A 17,421-nucleotide genomic window follows, 5' to 3' on the forward strand; every position below is an offset into this window, starting at 1 on the left:
TGGCCTTAAATTGATAATGCTGCTACTGAGAAACCTTAACTCCAGAAATTTGTAATTTGTGTTACTAAGGCACTGGCAAAAGTAGCTATTGCTAAGATTTGTTTATAGATTTTTTTTTTTTTTTTTGTGGGTACTGGGAATTGAACTCAGGGCCTCACGCTTGCCGGGCAGGTGCTGTGCTGCTGAGCTATATCCTCAGCCCTAAAGATATTTTTATGGCAGAAAAACTTAGCTTTTGTGAGAAAAGAAAGGAAAAAAAAAAGAGAACCCTTTTGATGGATAGCAGGGCCATACTTTTTTAAACTGGAAACTAATTCCTAGAATATGAAATGTTATTTCCCCCATGCAGTATGATAAGACATAGTAACACTTGCACGAAAAAAAAACAACATACCTTTTTAACTGCTATAATGTATCCTTCTTCTTGAAACATTTTGAAAAATTCACACATGAATGTCTCTTTGAAACTTGACTAAGGAAAAGCAAACACAGGATTTATATACACTAAGTAGAGCACTGAGAAAATAATGAACAGTATTTTAAAACTGAGGATTAAAGGCTAAAAGGATTTAATTATGTATTTCCAGGGGCTACAGGGTATGAATTTCATACAGGGTATAAAGACTTCTTGGAAAGCTGTTAGGTGATTACAGCATACTTTTTACTAGGTTCCCTTCCACTCTCAGGTCAATAAGGATAAGTAAAACTGTCTTCTTTAAAAGGTAACTAAGATACCTCTTTAATAGGTAACTACCTAAAGGACAGCTTTTGCATAGACAGATAGATGAATGGGGGGCACTAGGGATCAAATCCAGTGGCTTTTAAAAAAAATTAACACATCTCATCACTTTAATCTGTATTACTAGGTTGTCATAATCTTGTTTTTGCCTTGTCTTCCGAGGTAGAGTCTCACTGTGCCTCAGTCTCAGGAGTCCCAGGACCAAAGGCTTGCACCACCACTGTGCCTAACAGCAGTATTCCTCCTGGTATCAAAACTCATACTGGATAGTAAGTTCTGGGTTGCAAAAGAGGCTTTACTTTTTGGACCTGCATAAGTCTTAGTCCACAAGTTAGACAAAAACAGACACAAGTGCTACTGTTTCATTTTTAATTAGGAAGGATATAAGTAAAGAATTATAGAATACACAGTAACATTTAGAAATGTGCAAAGTACATGTATCAGCTCCCTGTGATGAATATAATCATTAGGTACTGCAAAAATAAAATGAAAGGTAAAAAGAGAGAAAAAAAAGATGTAAAGACTTACTTTGCTTTTCGACAGGCTGCCCCAGCTTCCCAAAGTTTGAATGGTTTTTGAGATGAGAGTTAAGGTCCTAATTGTCTGTGCATCCTAAAAAATGTAAAAAAGGCCAAAATTCTTAAGTTTTCAAGATACAGAAATTTATAAAGAATAGAATAGAGCTGGCTCTAAACAGTGACTTGAAAATGTTCATTCAAATAACCACTGTAGGCAAAATCTAGGTAAGGCCAGGCACAACTCACTTGATTAAGGAGTTAAGAGACTACGAAAATTCCATGAGAGACACAGACAGACAGACACTAAGGATGCTACAGAAACAAGTAAGAGAAGCTGTAAGGAAAACTGAAGCCCAAGATGGCCACACTTTGTGTCAGACTGGGAGGTGGCTGGGCACGGTTCTGGGAGACATTAAGTCCAAGTCAGCAGAACTCCAGCACAGGTGCACCTCGCAGTCTCCATGTAAATAACTTATATAACACCAAGGTCAATACCGGCACTCAGCCACTATTTTGTGTTTTGCTATAAATGTGGACTTCCATGAGGGCCAGCTGGGGCCCTCAAGAGCAGGTGGACAGAAGGACTATGGCTCATCAGCTAAGCAGATCAAGCGAGCTGAGCTGAGCTGAACAGTTGAATAAAGACATGTCAGACATTCCACAGCTCTGTGTCTCTTCTTCAGGCTGCCTGTATGTCAAGTGAAGCTTCCCAGTCTAAACTGGTGACAAGACAGAGGCATGTAACCAAACTAAGGGGCTGAAGAAATCAGCCTCGGCTGGGTCTTAGAAGCAGGTATCAATGAGACAATGCATGAATATAATGAGAAAGATGGTCCAATCATTTTTTATTCTTTCTTGCTACCATGAAACTTCACAAGAGTGTCTATTAAAAAAATCATTCATTCATGTATGTATGTGCATGCATAGGTATGTGCTTGAATTTTAAGCTTTTAGCAGCAAGGAAAGTTCACTTTTATTTCCTAGGATTAAACTGTATTTACCTACTTATTCTTTAGTATTCTGCAAATTGATTTTCTTTTCCTTTATGCTATTTTCTCAAAATTTAAACAACTTCTAAAGGTAACATATAAAAAATTTTTATCAGTTCTCCTCCATAACTACTATGTAACCTTCAACACTGATTTTTTTTTAAAATTTTTTTTATTTTAAAGAGCTAAAAGAAGGATCACATAATAAGGGGGGGGCTTACCAAATTACGGACAAAGTGGTAGGAAATTATCAATGGTTATTGTTTGACATATTGTTATCTAGCACTGATCTTGATAGTATCAGCATCCCCAGGTCACTGGGATCATTTTCTACTCTCAGTTTCTGTATGAGAGCCTTACTTGGTACTAATCAGGTAGAAGCATTCAATTTCCACATACAATTTTGAATTCTGTATCTTATGCATTTGCCTCACTTACCCAACTAGACAAAAAGGTTTTTAAAAAATAGGAATGTGGTTTGAGCCCTGTTGGGGGATGTAAAAAAACAAATAAAAACCAACCAACCAACCAAAGAAGGACAAAAGAATGTTAGAATAAAATTAGAGATAAAAGCACAGAATAAGATTATATGACAGCTTTACAGCAGTCCTTCTGGCATACTGATTGGAAAATAATGACCTAAAATACAGATTGTGACTAGAAAGAGGGATATTATTGCAATGTCTATTATAGGAATATGGAACTCCAACTCTAATATAAGGCACAGTCGAAAGTTCAGAGGTGGGAGTTCTGCTTATATACAAAATCTTGCTAATAGGTTTTCACTTGTTAGCTGTGCAGTCTACTGTACAGCTTTAGTAACAGCGAAAGGACAGACTTACAAACAAAAGGACACTAGCTGACTCTGTTGTAGCTACACAAAACATTTGTCCTTTCGCAAGAAAGAGTGTACTGCTGCCACTGCAAGATGGTTTTATTCAGTTCTCACGAAGTTGAATGAGTGCCCAGAGGAAGAGTGCACATTCAGAACCCCTTTAACTCAAAACCTGCACATCTTTATACCGTTTTACTCCATGGGCAACTCCTTTGGACTGTCAGTTTCCTAAGGAAGGGAGTATTCTACTCATCACTGCAATTCCAGGACCGAACACAGTTCTTGGTATATCACAGGCACTTCAACATCTGCCTGTCTGCTTAAACGTTTGGAAGGAACAAGGTTAAACCTGGAGACGTGCAGACTGATTCAGAATCCCACTTTAATCCAGTTCAAATCGAGTAAGAACCAACCATAATTTATTAGTTGTGTGAACCTTGAGAAGTTACTATACAGTGATTTTCTTTCTTGTACATGAGGGTGATAACAGAATTCATTCCTACGGTTACTGTAAGGACTAAAGTGCTTAGAAGAAAGCCTAGCATAAAGTGAGCACGAAATAAGTGTTGCTTGTTATTAATTGTTATACAAGTCAGCAACTAAAAGCAGTTAAGGTTATAAAATATTTAGAATATAAAAGCTTAAAGAATCAGTAAAAGTACATTGTATAAGAAAACACATATAGCAAAAATAAAAAAAGATTTTTTAAAATATTAAGAAACAAACATGTAAATCTGCGCAGTAGATTTAGGTAAATGAGTATCAGTTCAGAACAAAAAGATTACATGCTTTAAAAAAACTTAAACATATCACCTTAGGTGAATGAACAGTAAAAAAATAGAGATATGAAACAAATTATATTCTAATAAAAATTCCTACAATTTTCAGAAATGAGCCCCGTTGCATCTCTGACACTAGAATACCCTCAAGATTAGATGATTCTAATCAATCAGGGAGGCCGGCCTGTTAACAACCACCCAACCACCACCACCACAATCAGAACTAAGCCTAACGGGGCGGGGCACAGACCTACGGAAAAGTACAAACATGCAGCAGGGGAAGAAAACGGATCCCCTTTGTGCTCATCACCAACCTTCAACAATTATCACCATTTTATCACTCTTGTGAAATTACTCAGCAATGGCATTCTCAGTCTTATCTAAAAGACTAAGGGGGCCAAGAAAAATGCCAAATATATCTAAGTGTCAGTTATAAGAAAACAGTCAAGTGAAATTTGCTTATTTTATCCTTTCTTCGTTTTACTAAAAATAAATAAAATGGAATAAAGCTTTGAGAAGAACGAACACTTACTGGATGATGAGGTCGCAAATGAAAAGTATGAGGTGATACTACGGCTACAGCAAAGAAACGAAGGAATACAAAGCTGCTCACTGCAGAGTACTGAACATGAGGGTCGTCTGCAGGAAGAAAACGGTGAAATGTCATGCACAAAACACTGAATTGAAAAACAAAGATGATAAAGTAAAAAGTATCAAAAAATGTAAACTAAGCAAGAGAGCAATATAAGTCTTGAGTTGATGAAATGATAATGATTATGATTAAATTAAAAAAATCTATGATTAAAAAATCTGAAAGAAATAAAGAAAATGAAAGGCAAAGTTGTTAGGTTTTTAGAAACATTTTAATTTAAAAAAATACTTTTTTCCTTATCTACGAGACTTCAAATTTCACCAAAAATTAGTGTCTAGCACTACCTAGTGGTAACACTGAATCCTTGGGCTACAGGACAGCTTTCAGTTTTGGGTTATTATTTCCATTTCCCTCTAAAAAATCTTGATGATCTCAAAGGCTATGTAATAAAAACAATTAAGAAGACATCTTTTTTGTTTGTTCTGAGTCAAGGTCTCACTCTTTAGCTTTGCTGAACTTGCAGTAACCCTCCTGCCTCAGCTCCCAAGTCTTAGGATTACAGGACGTGCCACCATGCCCGGGCTAGGAGATAGCTTTACTTTTAAAAAGCTAATCAAAAATTCATGCAAAAATGCAGATGAATTGAAGACTACTTGTGGCACTGGTCACTCCCCTTCCACCATTTCTATCAGACTGGAGTCAACACTTGACCCAACAACCAGACGGTAGAGAAGCAGGTGGTGAGCGGGACAGTCTCTGGGCTTGGTTTCAGTTTTAACTCTGATAATCACTCAACAGGTAACCAACAAATTGTTTAACTTGTTTTTAATATCTGCTTCCCACCTGCTGTCTCCACCCCATACTCACAAGGTACTGAAAACAAGGGAGAATGAAAATATTTTACAGTAATAATCAATACTTAAGTCTACTTACTGTGGATATGGAGACACAATAGTTAAGACAATAAGACAGTTGAGACAGTTACATTTATTAAAAATATTATAAGGTATGTTTTAGATTATTCACAGAAATAAGAATTACACAGCTAGAGCAGATCTAAGGATAAGATCCCTGGGTACCACACAGCACGGTGATGAGCAGCTGTGCTTTGGAGAAGGCCAGGCCCAGGCTGAGACGCTGCTTGCCTGCTGTGCCCAAGGCCTATTATGAGCCTTGGTAAAGTTTTTCAACCTCTTGACTTTAGCTTTGTTCCCTAACTAATGGGAAGCAGTGATGAATTCCAGCAGATGTTGCGAGGAGGAGAGCAGATAGTGTAGGCTAGCACTGCCCACTCAAAAAGTAGTCAGGGTAGAGATCACCGACTAACTACACAGAAATGTGATTTAGCCAGCATGTCTTATTTCCATACATCAATGTTTCTACTCCCTTGTTGTTATAAGGACTAGATTTAGTGTACTTATTAGAACTTAAATGCTTGTCTTTATTATAATTAGCCAAGCTAACTAGATCTGAATTTATCTACAAGTTAGACAACCACACCACACTACTTTAGTAGTAAATAAACTAAACAGAAGGTAAATGCGTACACACACACAAAAAACAAAATAGCAAAATTTCTTCAAATGGCTACGGAAGTAAAGAGTTTCATATAGATGCACATAAGACTGACAATTTAAGTAGCTGCCTTATCCCTCTCTGCCATTATAGGTAGATCTGGAAAGACAGCTATACAAAGTTTATTTACGTATATGATGTATTAGAATAATTCCAAGTACTGACAGAAAGAGATCACAAGTCATCATTTTATGAAATGTTTCCAAGTAAAATCTTAACCTAGCGTCTTCTGCAAAATTAAAACATGCTAGTTACTGAAACATGTACATCAAAATTCTCTGTATGCTGTGGCTGAGATGTTTCTCCTCCCCTACCTGACCTTCTTAATGCTATTTTGAGACAGAGTTTTGCTAAGTTGCCCAAGTCGGCCTTAAACTTATGACTGTCCTGCCTCAGCCTCTAGAGTAGCTAGGCACGCACCAGTGTCCCCAGCTCACCTGCGTTGTTTCTAAAGTCACTGAGGTATTTCTCATGTTGAAAACCATTTCTGTAAAAACATCTGACCACCAAAGTTTCAGGATTCTCAATGTGTCAAATCTAATCAACTGTATGAAACTTAAAGATTATCACTATTTGAATGTTTGAAATTTGAAAGGCCAGTTAGTATAAGTAACGAAGTTTTTTTGTTTACCATACTGAAAAACCTGGTAAGTATTTAAATGTTTACTTACATAGTATTATAGTTCTAAATTTTTGTCTTTGTTAAAACTAATGGTGATTTTGATTTTTTCTTTGTATGCAAACTTACCATTATATTGAAATAAAATGGACTATATGTTTTGAGATCACAAGAAAAATAAACCAGATGTCCTATATAAAATTTAGAATCATTTTTTTTTTTTTTTTTTTTTTTTTTTTTTTTTTTTTGGTTTTTTTTTTGGTTTTTCTCCGGTACCAGGAACTGAACTCACGACCTTGCGCTTGCCAGGCAGGCGCTTTGCCGCTGAGCTAAATCCCCAGCCCCCAGAATCATTTTGAAAACCAAAGAATATTATACCATTCAACATTTCACACAAACCAAACACACAATACCTACAGAAAACATGGCAGAAGAAATGGCAGCCGGTAAAACAAGACACTTACTTGGGAATCTCTGAGTAGCCATCTGCCTTAAAGAATAAAAGATATCACACATGACAGTGGGGCAGCTCATACTTGACTTCACAATTGTATTGAATAACTTGTCCACATAGTAGTGCAGATTCTCCTGTAGGAGTCCAACAGGTAAACATTAAGATTTTGATTTTCACACAGCCTTTATTAAAAAAAAGTAATGAAAGTGAGACTTATTAGACAGTCCCTATGTAGTAGTACAAACCCTTGCTTCCCTTTTCTAACAATTTACATTCTCACCTGATTTAATAAATTAAATTTATCATGTTAGACATAAGGTGGAAATATCTGAATAAACTTCATAAAATCCAAGAGAATAAAAGGATGAAAAGGGAAAGAAAGGAAATAATTTAGATAAGCTGGCACCACGACACTGTAACACTATTATGCACTGCAATGCAAATCTGTGGCTCTAATACAATTTTAAGTTCCCAAGGGTAATGATGAGTTTGACCTGAAAAAACAGAATGGAGGTCTCAACAAGACACAGCCTAAATAAATCCTGTACTGTTGACTACAGCCAAAAAAGAGTTAAGAGCAAAACCAAAATGAAACTATTGGGGGAATAATATTCTAAAAGTACTAGGAAATACTGTGAACAGTGAAGACCAGTGCAAAGAATAAACAGCACTGTTTCCCTCCAAATAGCATTATACAATGTAAATGGAGATTGTAACACTAGTAAGACCAATGTTAATGCAGTTATAAAGATAACAAAACACATACCTTATTATTTTCTACATTATCGCCTTCTTTCAATTTAATAGGATCAATTTCACAAGATTTTGAGGATTCACATATCTGGCAAATAAATGAATTTTTCAGTTAAAGCTCTTTCCTAAATAATTCAACAAAATGAAAGTACCATGTTTCTGAGACGTTAACTGTTATGGCTTGGTTTGGATATATTTTCAAAGCCTAATGAAGTGATAGGTGGGGCTTTTTCAGGGGTGGCTGGATCTAGAGTGTGTAACTGATTCACGATGCAGTGCTAGGATTACGGGTGTAAGGATACGATAAAAGGGACAGAAAGAGGCGCATTGCTGGTTACTTGTAACTGGTTATTTGCTTGGTTTGCTACTTTCTGCCTGCCATGAGCTGTTTCTCCTCTTTGATGCCTGTCTGCCACGCCACCCTGCCTTGGAGCCATCCAACTAGGGACTGAAAACTGTAATCTGTGAGCTCAATAAACCTTCTGTCCTTTAACTTTGTATTTTGTCTCAGCAATGAGAAAAGTAACTAAGACAGTTTCAAACTCCCATTCAAAGATAACATATTCAACTGTCCTAAAGAAGTATAACAAAAGTACTTCTCATATACTTAAAACTCTTAAGAAACATATGTAGATTACATAATGTGGCTTTTGGGTAAAAATCCATTGACAGGATAGTACATACTACTGAAGTACTACTGGATACTATTCGCCTTACTCCTTCCCTAACATGTGAATGGATAGTATCAGAGATTAGTTGGTGAAAGAGGGGCTACCACAAGGCCGTACACTGTCAGGACTGGGTGCGTATTCTGTACCTCATCTAGAATAGATTTTAATGTTACTTTCAGGTAGTGCCCTCCCACTATTTTCATCATCTCGTCCAGACATCGGGTAGCCAGGGAATTTCCTCTGAAGATTGTGTTTGCATCTCTGAAACAGAAATACAAATAGATGAAAACTAGTGTAGTAAAATACAAAGGCTCTGAAGACAATAGTATGACACATTTGACATGGGTCCTGTAATTTTTATAATCTGCTTCAAAAATGTTGTTGCCATTAGGTTTTTCAAACTTAAAATTATTTTCCAAAAATATGTGAAAAAAATCAGTTAAGCAAACAAAGAAACAAAAAAGAAATTGTGTTCATGAACCAAAACAACTTTTTTCCAAGAACATTTATATGTCTTTTTAATTAGGTCAGCTTTACAAGCAACTGGAAAGCTCTTTCATAATGAAACACTATTTTTCAAATTCTGACTTTATAGCCTATCTTGGAATTCTTTATCTGCTATTGATAAAGGCCTATGTTTTACAGCTGGCTAATGTGTTAAATAAAAACAGTATTATGAAGCTTTATCTTTAACCAAGATTAACATATACAGGCCATACAGTTTTAAATTTTGTTTTAAGTAGAGTCTTGCTTTGGACCAAAAACTCTTTTGTGCATGTGTGTCTGCACACATGTGTGCAGGCACAAAGTAAGTGTTACCAGACTATAATGGGAATGGGAGGCCACTTGATTGCATTGTATAATGGTACACATCTGTGTCACACAACAAGAAATTTCATCATTGAGTTAAAAAAAAATCTGTCACTAACTGTTATCCGTGCTATAAATGGATACTGTTTGATGACTGCCTTTTATTACCTGGTAGGCAGTTCTTTTCAGTTATGCTAGTCATTTTAAAAGAACTTAGGCTACAGAACAATCTGGCAAACAAAGGCCTAATTTTGACACATAATTAATAACATTTAACAAAATACATTTCTTACTGGGTATCCTTCAAGTCTAATTCAGCCACTGCAGCGACGAAAGGAACAAGTTTATCATGGTGCAGCAGCAGTCGTACAAGGGGCAAAACAGCATCATTTTTATCTCGACATATTTCGCCCAAAATGTAAGCAGCTGAGGCAGATATTGGCTAGAAAGGTAAAAAACAAGCACGAAAATCAAGGAAACATGATTAAATGTTGAATAACTAACCTGTAGAAGTAATTCAAATATGTTCATTAAATATAATTGTAATACACAGTGTTATGGCTTGTATCTAGATGTTCCTTCAAAGTCTTATGCAATCATAGGGCTTTTCAGAGCTGGCTGGATCTATAGTGTGCGATGCTGGGATCAAGGATGTGTGATTACTGTATCAGTCCACTGATTGGTTTGGCATAGTTCTGAGTGTTCATAATGGGAAGACCCACCCTGGGTGTGAGTGCTACCCACCCTAAGGGCAGGTAGCTTTGATGGATATAAGGGACAGAAAGAGGGCTGCTGCTGTTGCTTGCTGCTGCTGCTTTGCTACTTCAGTGATTTGCTGCCTTCTGCCTGCCATGAGCTGTTTGTCCTCTGGATGCCCCTCTGCCAGGCCACCCTGCCTCAGAGCCAGCCAGCTATGGACTGAAACCTCTACAAACTGTGAGCCAGAATAAACCTTCCCTCCTTTAACTTTAGTTGTTGGATATTTTGTCTCAGCAACAAGAGAAATTACTAAGACATACCGTAATATTTAATTTTTAAAATTCTTATCAGAGATGTAATTGAGTATTCACTATAATCAGTACTCTGGATCAGACACATTAAATATACATATACACCATCTTAACTAGAATTGACAATCTCAAATTGTTTCTTCAATTAATTTACCCTTTTCATATTAAATTTACTTAATTTAATGAATATTAAGTATTAATGCCCATATTAAATAAATTAAGATTCTTAAAGGTACCTGAACATCCGGTGATTTTAGCAGCAAAGTTTTCAAAGGACCATAGTACTCTGAAGGAAGCACATAATCTTCTGAGTAACATATATTTAATCGAAGAGATCCCAGATCATCCATTTTAGATGACTTGTTCCCATTGTCCCTCGGCTGTAGCAAGTACCTGAAGTAGAATACAATGCATCTAAGACAGTGTAAGTAAAAAAAAAAAAACCCTACACTATTAAAAAAATAAACTGGGGGCTGGAGAAGTAGCTCAGAGGTAGAGAGTACACTTAGCATACACGAAGCCCTGGGTTCAATCTCTAGCATACAGGATAAATGAATGAATGAATAAACCACCTAAGCAACCAAGGACAAAAATCAACAAGTCACTCCAATATTTAAAGTTAGGACATTCATAAGCAGCAGGCTCACTACTGGTTATATACTAGACTAAAAAGCTATAAAAAGACTTTAAGAAATAAAAAAATATAATACAAAAATTAAGATCTCAAGGATTTAAATAAGAGTTTTATTAGCATGTAGATTTAGAGACAAAATGGTAAAATTTATTTTACCCAGTGAAATTTACAAAAGCATCTAGTTGAAACATAAGACATCCTAGATGACATAAGTGACTTTGCTTTTTGTGTTTTGGTGCTGGGGATTTAACCCATGGTGTACTGCACACAAAGCATATGCCCCACCACTGAGCTCCACTTCCGGCCCTGCAACCCAGCTCTCAAGTAAATTCTGTAAGTAAAAATTTCAACTTACTTTATAAAACACTACTGATGCAAAGAGTCCTATACTGAATCCTCATGTATCCATTATGTAAGTTCAATAATTATCAAGACTAATTGTGAAAAAAAAAGACTAATTGTTCAACAAGCTCCCATTTCACTGTCATATTTTTTTAAAGTTTTTTTATTTTTTATTTTTTGGTCCCAGGAATCGAACTCACAACCTCACACTTGCCAGACACTATTTTAAAATAATTTCCAGATACTACTTTAAAATAATTATTAATTGTTAGTATCCAAATTCTTCTGAGCTTATTATAAATGGTTGTCTAGGATTTGTTGAAATCCAAATAAAGTCCACAGATTATAATTTGGTTGATAGTGTTCTTATATCTCTTAATTTATAGTCTTTTCACACTCCTATGAAATCAGGTAATTTGTTCTATAGTATTGTCCACATTTGGGACTGCATTAAAAATATTTCCCTGATATGATGTGTTAGAGTCTTCTGTCAGCTCTCCATTTGCTGTGTATTGTACTTCCTGTATGTTGATAGATCGAGAAGCTTGGCTGACTCCGATTTGCTGTTCTGGCAAGAAAACTTCATCAATAGTGTTGTGTAGTTCTACCTAGAGGCACTAACGTATGATTGTTTTCCTTTTTGTGAACTTAGCAGCCATTGATGATCACTGTCTAGATGAATCATCACAATCATAATTTTATAAGTCTAACATTCTTCCTTCAATTATTAGTTAGAATGCTTTTTATAAAGGAATGTCAGTAGTTTTAATATTTAATGTTTGTATTTATCAGCTATGGACTCCTCTAAGAGGCTAAGGACCTGGGAACTGCCTGATAGGTTCAACTGCCAAGTCCATCAATCCTGAGGTTCTTCTGATTAAGACACCTAACTGGAGAGCAGTTACCATGGTTCGGCGGGGAGAACTTTTCAGGTTCCAGCCAGTAGGTCAGTGAGGACCCTACGTCCTGCAGAGATCAGCTACAAATGAAGCAACAACTGACAGGCATCATGTGGAGGTACCTCTGAGGCTCGGCTTTTGATGAGGTGAAAATTACGTTTGTGTGACTGCTCTGAGCATCACACAGGAGACTTGTCTCATTGTGCTCTATTTTGTCACAAAATTGTCACCAAAAAGAAACCGATTTGTGCCCTATTCTAGGAATTACTGTGTAGTTATTAAATATAATGTAAAATAAATTACTTCTAGATTAAAAAAAAGAAAAGAGGTTTAATGCAATACTTATTAGCTTTAAGAGAGCTGTGATAAAAATACAAAAGAGAACTAGAGAATTAATACAGCAAAATTTAAAAACAGAAATGGCCATAGAGGGAAAACTGTGTCACTACCCTTAAAAAGAAGAATTCTTATCTTGGAAGATCAACTTTCAGAATTCCTACTCTCTGATTTGAGAAATACAATTTAAAGATATGGCCAAAGAAATAACTTCAAACAATCGTGTTAGTGAACACAATTCAGAAGTATCACTCAGTCCTGGGGCTGGGGATTTAGCTCAGTGGCACAGCGCCTGCCTGGCAAGCACAAGGTCGTGAGTTCAATTCCCGGTACCGGAAAAAGACCAAAAAAGAAAAAAGACGTATCACTAAGTCCTAGAGGCTGATGACCAAACCTCTGACGAGAACATTACTTTGGTTAGTCTTCTACATTCCAGCACATGGTCTGCAGCCTTGTAAATTCAGACCCCTACTTTTATCAGTACATCTAAAAGTGAACTTGAACTACCATGACTAAGGAGCTCAATATACTGAAACCAAGCCAATAACTAAATTTATAAAAAGAAATACGACAGCCAAACATCATAGGTTTTTGCATTATTTGGCAACTAAGATAATTTATTATGGAAAATTCATTTACAAAAGTAAAGAGAAGAATGATAAACGGGGCGTGGTGGTGCACACCTCTAATCCCAACACACTGGGAGGCTGAGGCAGCAAGACTGGAAGTTCAAGTGCAGCCTGGGCAACTTAGCAAGGCCTTGTCTCAAAATAAAAAAATTGTTTGTTAGTTTGTTTCTTTATTTATTTGTTAGTTTGTTTTTTGAGTCAAGGTCTTGCTGTGGAGTTCAGATTGGCCTTGAATTCACTATGTAGCACAGACTGCCTCAAACTCAGTGTTGCTCTGCATCAGGCTCCCAAGGGCATCAGGCTCCCAAGGGCTGGGCACCACCATGCCCAGCTCTCAAAATAGAAAAATTTAAAAGCATGAGGGGTTAGCTCAGCATGAAGGCCCTCAGTTTAACTCACAATACCTCAAAAACAAAAACAAAAACAAAAACAAAACCAAAACATCCTCACCACTACTTCCAGATACTTATCAGTTGCTTCAATAATCACCACCCTTTACCACTCTGTTTTTATTCCTTACTTTGACTAACACACATTTTTGTATCTGTGGGTAAGCTATTTGGAAAAGGGACTACCAGAAGATGGTGTGGTACAGAGACACAAGCAGATCTGAAAAGGTTCTCTCACCTGGACACCAGCCTTGCCAAAGAAACTAACCTTCTGGGCCAGAGACTTTCTTTCTAGACTGTGCTTGAATGAGCTTTGCCCATGTCTGCTTCTTTGAGATTCTTATTATTACTATTCTTGACTGATGCTGATCATCTACTGTTTAACTTGTGTTTGCACACACAGCAGGATAGCGTTACTTGTATCACTGCCTACTTGGTTACCATTGGCTCCACCTCTGTCTAGCACTGTATCTACCCACCTTAAACAATTTCTCCATATTCTGCTCCACACTCTCCAGTCACAACAAACTGTTTTGGTTTACTCTGAGGGCAATTTGATTTTCCTTTCTCCAGACTACTGGGGGAAGGGTCTAACTCACCCCTGTTACTCTCACAAAACTACCAGGACCATGCTCCTAACATAGCACTGTTCTACGAAGAGAGATTACGGCAGTGTCACGTCAGTTATTCATGTGAATGCATCTACTGTTTTAGCGCGCTCAGGACATCCAGAAGGGCTCACTCCTGCCACACTCTCAACACCTGTTCTCTTGAGTTTTCTTTGGCAGAGAAGAAATTCCTATAGACAAAGTATCCTACCTGTATCTGCTTGAAAAACAAATATAAAATCTCAAAATATCATTGTTTTGCCTTTTTCTTGAAAAGACCACTGTTTTAAATGAATAGAAACCCCTCAATTTGCTTTTAAAATACTTTAGAAGCAAAGGGCATGGAAATTTTTTTACTGGGAACAGAACACCTTTGTGTTCCAAACATATTCAAAAGTATGCCAAAGTATAAATTTATTATAGTACACTGATAAAGAGCACAGACATTGAAGTGATACATCTTGGGTCTAATTCCAGCTGTGTTATTTGGGAAAGTCACTTATTTCTCTGTGTTTGTTTCCTCTTCTGTTAGATACAGAATAATTAGTACATAGTACCTTATTCATTTAATCCTTACCTAAAGAGACTTATACAGGGCATTTAGAATTGTGTCTGGCACACAGTTAACACTACATAAATGCTACACAAACAGCAAAACTATTACCACTTAAATGTATGAATAACTATTGATAAATAGTTATTTGTATAAATACATGTGATTATTATTTGAAGTATTACAAAGGCTCAATTTTGTAAGTCATCCAAAAGATTCTTGTGAATTAAGCAACCCTACATGAATTAGAGCTAAAGACAAAGTTTCACTTAAGAGTTGTCAACTAGGGAATGTCTGACATGCCTAAGGTCTAGCAAAACAACAAAAAAAAAGGCAAACAACAAAACGATAACTCTCAAATTTTATTTTAGTTTTGAATGAAGTATTTCAGTGTGAAAGAATCAGAAACAGGAAATAAGGTAAACTCAAAATGGTGTTCTGTTGCTTTAGACATTTTTTTTCATTCACAATTAGAGACATAAAAGTAATCCTATGCTATCAAAAGCTGGCAAGGTTAGGAGACAGTTAATAGAAAAAAAATCAGTACTTGAGAAATTTTAACCATAAGGTTTATGTAAATAAACTAGAGGTTGACTGACCAAAATTACAATTAATTCTACACAATGCTACATAAGACAAAACATTAACTGTTCAGAGGCAGCTCTACTAATACTGGAAATGTTATTTCTGATTCTGTAAAAGATAACCACTAGATTTTCAGTAAAGACATAAGACTTGTTACATTTTCCCAATTCAAGTAGTAAAATATGTTTAAAAAGCGCCTCTCCCCTAAAAAGTGAGGAAGAGGTGCCAAAACTGGCAAACTGCACAACCAAATACTCTCAAGCAAAATATTATTCCAGTCTTAAATAATGTATAAAGTGTTTATGCTAGAAAAAAACCCAACTATTTATCTACTACTTGACTCTTTCAAAAAATATTTTCTTACTATCCACTTTTACATTTTGGATCATTGGCACAGGGAGGTGAATTACTATATCAATTTATACATAAAGGTTTTGTATATTGAGTTCTCTGACACCAAGGTAACTGGTGGAATGAGACTGATCTAGATTACTGCTAAGGTTGTCTTTATTTATATCCAAGCAATGGACTACAATGAAAAGACACAGAAATTCTGTATGTACTGCTTTGGAGTACTGATGACATAAGTAGCAATAATTATAATAATGATAGTCTGTTACATTCACTGACAAAATACTTACTGCTTAATTTATATTAAATCATGCAGAACAGACAAAGAATGTGTATCTTGGTGTAAAGGAGAAAACATATGTATTCACCTGTATAAACACACAGTATTTTTAAAAACTTAGAAACAGTGGCTACTTCAGACATGGGAAACTGAGTAGCTGAGGGGTGGAAGACAGATTTTTACTTTTAGCCTGGGAACGTGTGAGTATATGACCTATTAAAAAAAAAATCAAGTAAAATTCTATTATCCACAAAAGGCCAAGTAAAAACTAGCTAATAGGAACACTAACAAGGTAATCCTATCAACTAAATTAAGCATTGGCATAAAGAATATAGCATTACTAAAGAAATGAATACCCAAGGAAGAAAGGGGAAAGTGACTAGAGAGTCATTTGAGAATAAAATTAAACTAGAACCACCAAAAATCAGCTTTTAGCCCAAGACTGTAACAGGGAAATACTAATGGAAACTAGTGCGAAAAGGAAAGCAAACTGAGCATTTTTAAACAATAGAACTGTACAAGTGATAGCTTATCTAGCCCTTTCCAAAATTACAAAGAATATGCTTGAAGTCCTCAAAGTAAACAAAGCTTTTTTAAGCTTTTATGCAGTTATCATGGATTCCACAAGGGGATGCTACAGCTCTACAATGATGGAGCTAAGTTTTTTTTGTTGTTGGTTTTTTTTTTTTACTTAAAAGGAAATCGTACTCACATTTTTATACTATTTCCTTACATCTGTGTCAGAACAAATGAATTTGCAGATGTTTTTATCGTATGTTGCATAAATTTTATCAACTATACTTTTGACAGGTTACTTTAAAATTAATTTGCCTGTTAATGTTCTTACATCCTGCCAAAGTGGCCCAACAGTTTTGTCAAATCTGGAGATAATCTCACTCAAAATATAGGCTATGTGGCCTGTTTCAAGTTCATTTTCAGGGGGCTGGGAGGCAAAACAATTTATTTTTCTCTTCCGTTCTGAGTGGTAAAGAATATAATTTTAAAGACTTGACAAACTGAGTTTAGAAATTTTCATTTTAAAATGTATGCTGAGTTAGAAGAAGACCTGGTGTGAGGGTGAGGGTGATGTTTATAAATTTTTTTCAGTAATCACACCTTGGATAGACCTCACTGGCTAGAATACTGCCACTGTGCAAAAAGCTTATCAATTTTTTTTTTCCCCTCTGTGGAAACATTTTAGGTTATGAAACCTAAACATACAAAATGCCATCATAACGACCAATAAATCTTAGGTCTCAACTAGAAAGAGGTGAAAATAAAGTTATAAGTTAGTCTAAAAACCAGTCTAGGGGGTTTACAATGGCAAAATAGAGACTGGCAGCAAAATACAGCCGCCAGCTGGGGCCTGAAATTGAGACACCTGGGAAACAAGCCGCTGGGGAGAAAGAATGGCCCAAAGTGGCAGACGAGACAATTAAATAATCCCAAGTACAATGTTACTCCAGGATTA

At 36.1% G+C, this 17,421-nt stretch overlaps 1 protein-coding gene across 1 annotated transcript in view; it reads right to left on the bottom strand.

Annotated features, from left to right (window-relative positions):
• Positions 1-17,421, bottom strand: part of Rasa2 (RAS p21 protein activator 2) — a 102,500-nt gene that overhangs the window by 24,798 nt on the left and 60,281 nt on the right. Inside the window, exons 10-17 of the mRNA XM_013506264.1 lie at positions 10,581-10,737; positions 9,628-9,776; positions 8,671-8,785; positions 7,867-7,941; positions 7,111-7,234; positions 4,393-4,499; positions 1,268-1,351; positions 395-472 (exon numbers count right to left, since the gene is read on the bottom strand). Of these exons, the coding sequence (XP_013361718.1) occupies positions 395-472; positions 1,268-1,351; positions 4,393-4,499; positions 7,111-7,234; positions 7,867-7,941; positions 8,671-8,785; positions 9,628-9,776; positions 10,581-10,737 (889 nt within the window). The remainder of the gene's footprint in view (positions 1-394; positions 473-1,267; positions 1,352-4,392; positions 4,500-7,110; positions 7,235-7,866; positions 7,942-8,670; positions 8,786-9,627; positions 9,777-10,580; positions 10,738-17,421) is intronic.

This window comes from Chinchilla lanigera, unplaced genomic scaffold (genome assembly GCF_000276665.1).
Source record: "Chinchilla lanigera isolate Chin_1 unplaced genomic scaffold, ChiLan1.0 scaffold00107, whole genome shotgun sequence".
Lineage (NCBI taxonomy): Eukaryota > Metazoa > Chordata > Mammalia > Rodentia > Chinchillidae > Chinchilla > Chinchilla lanigera.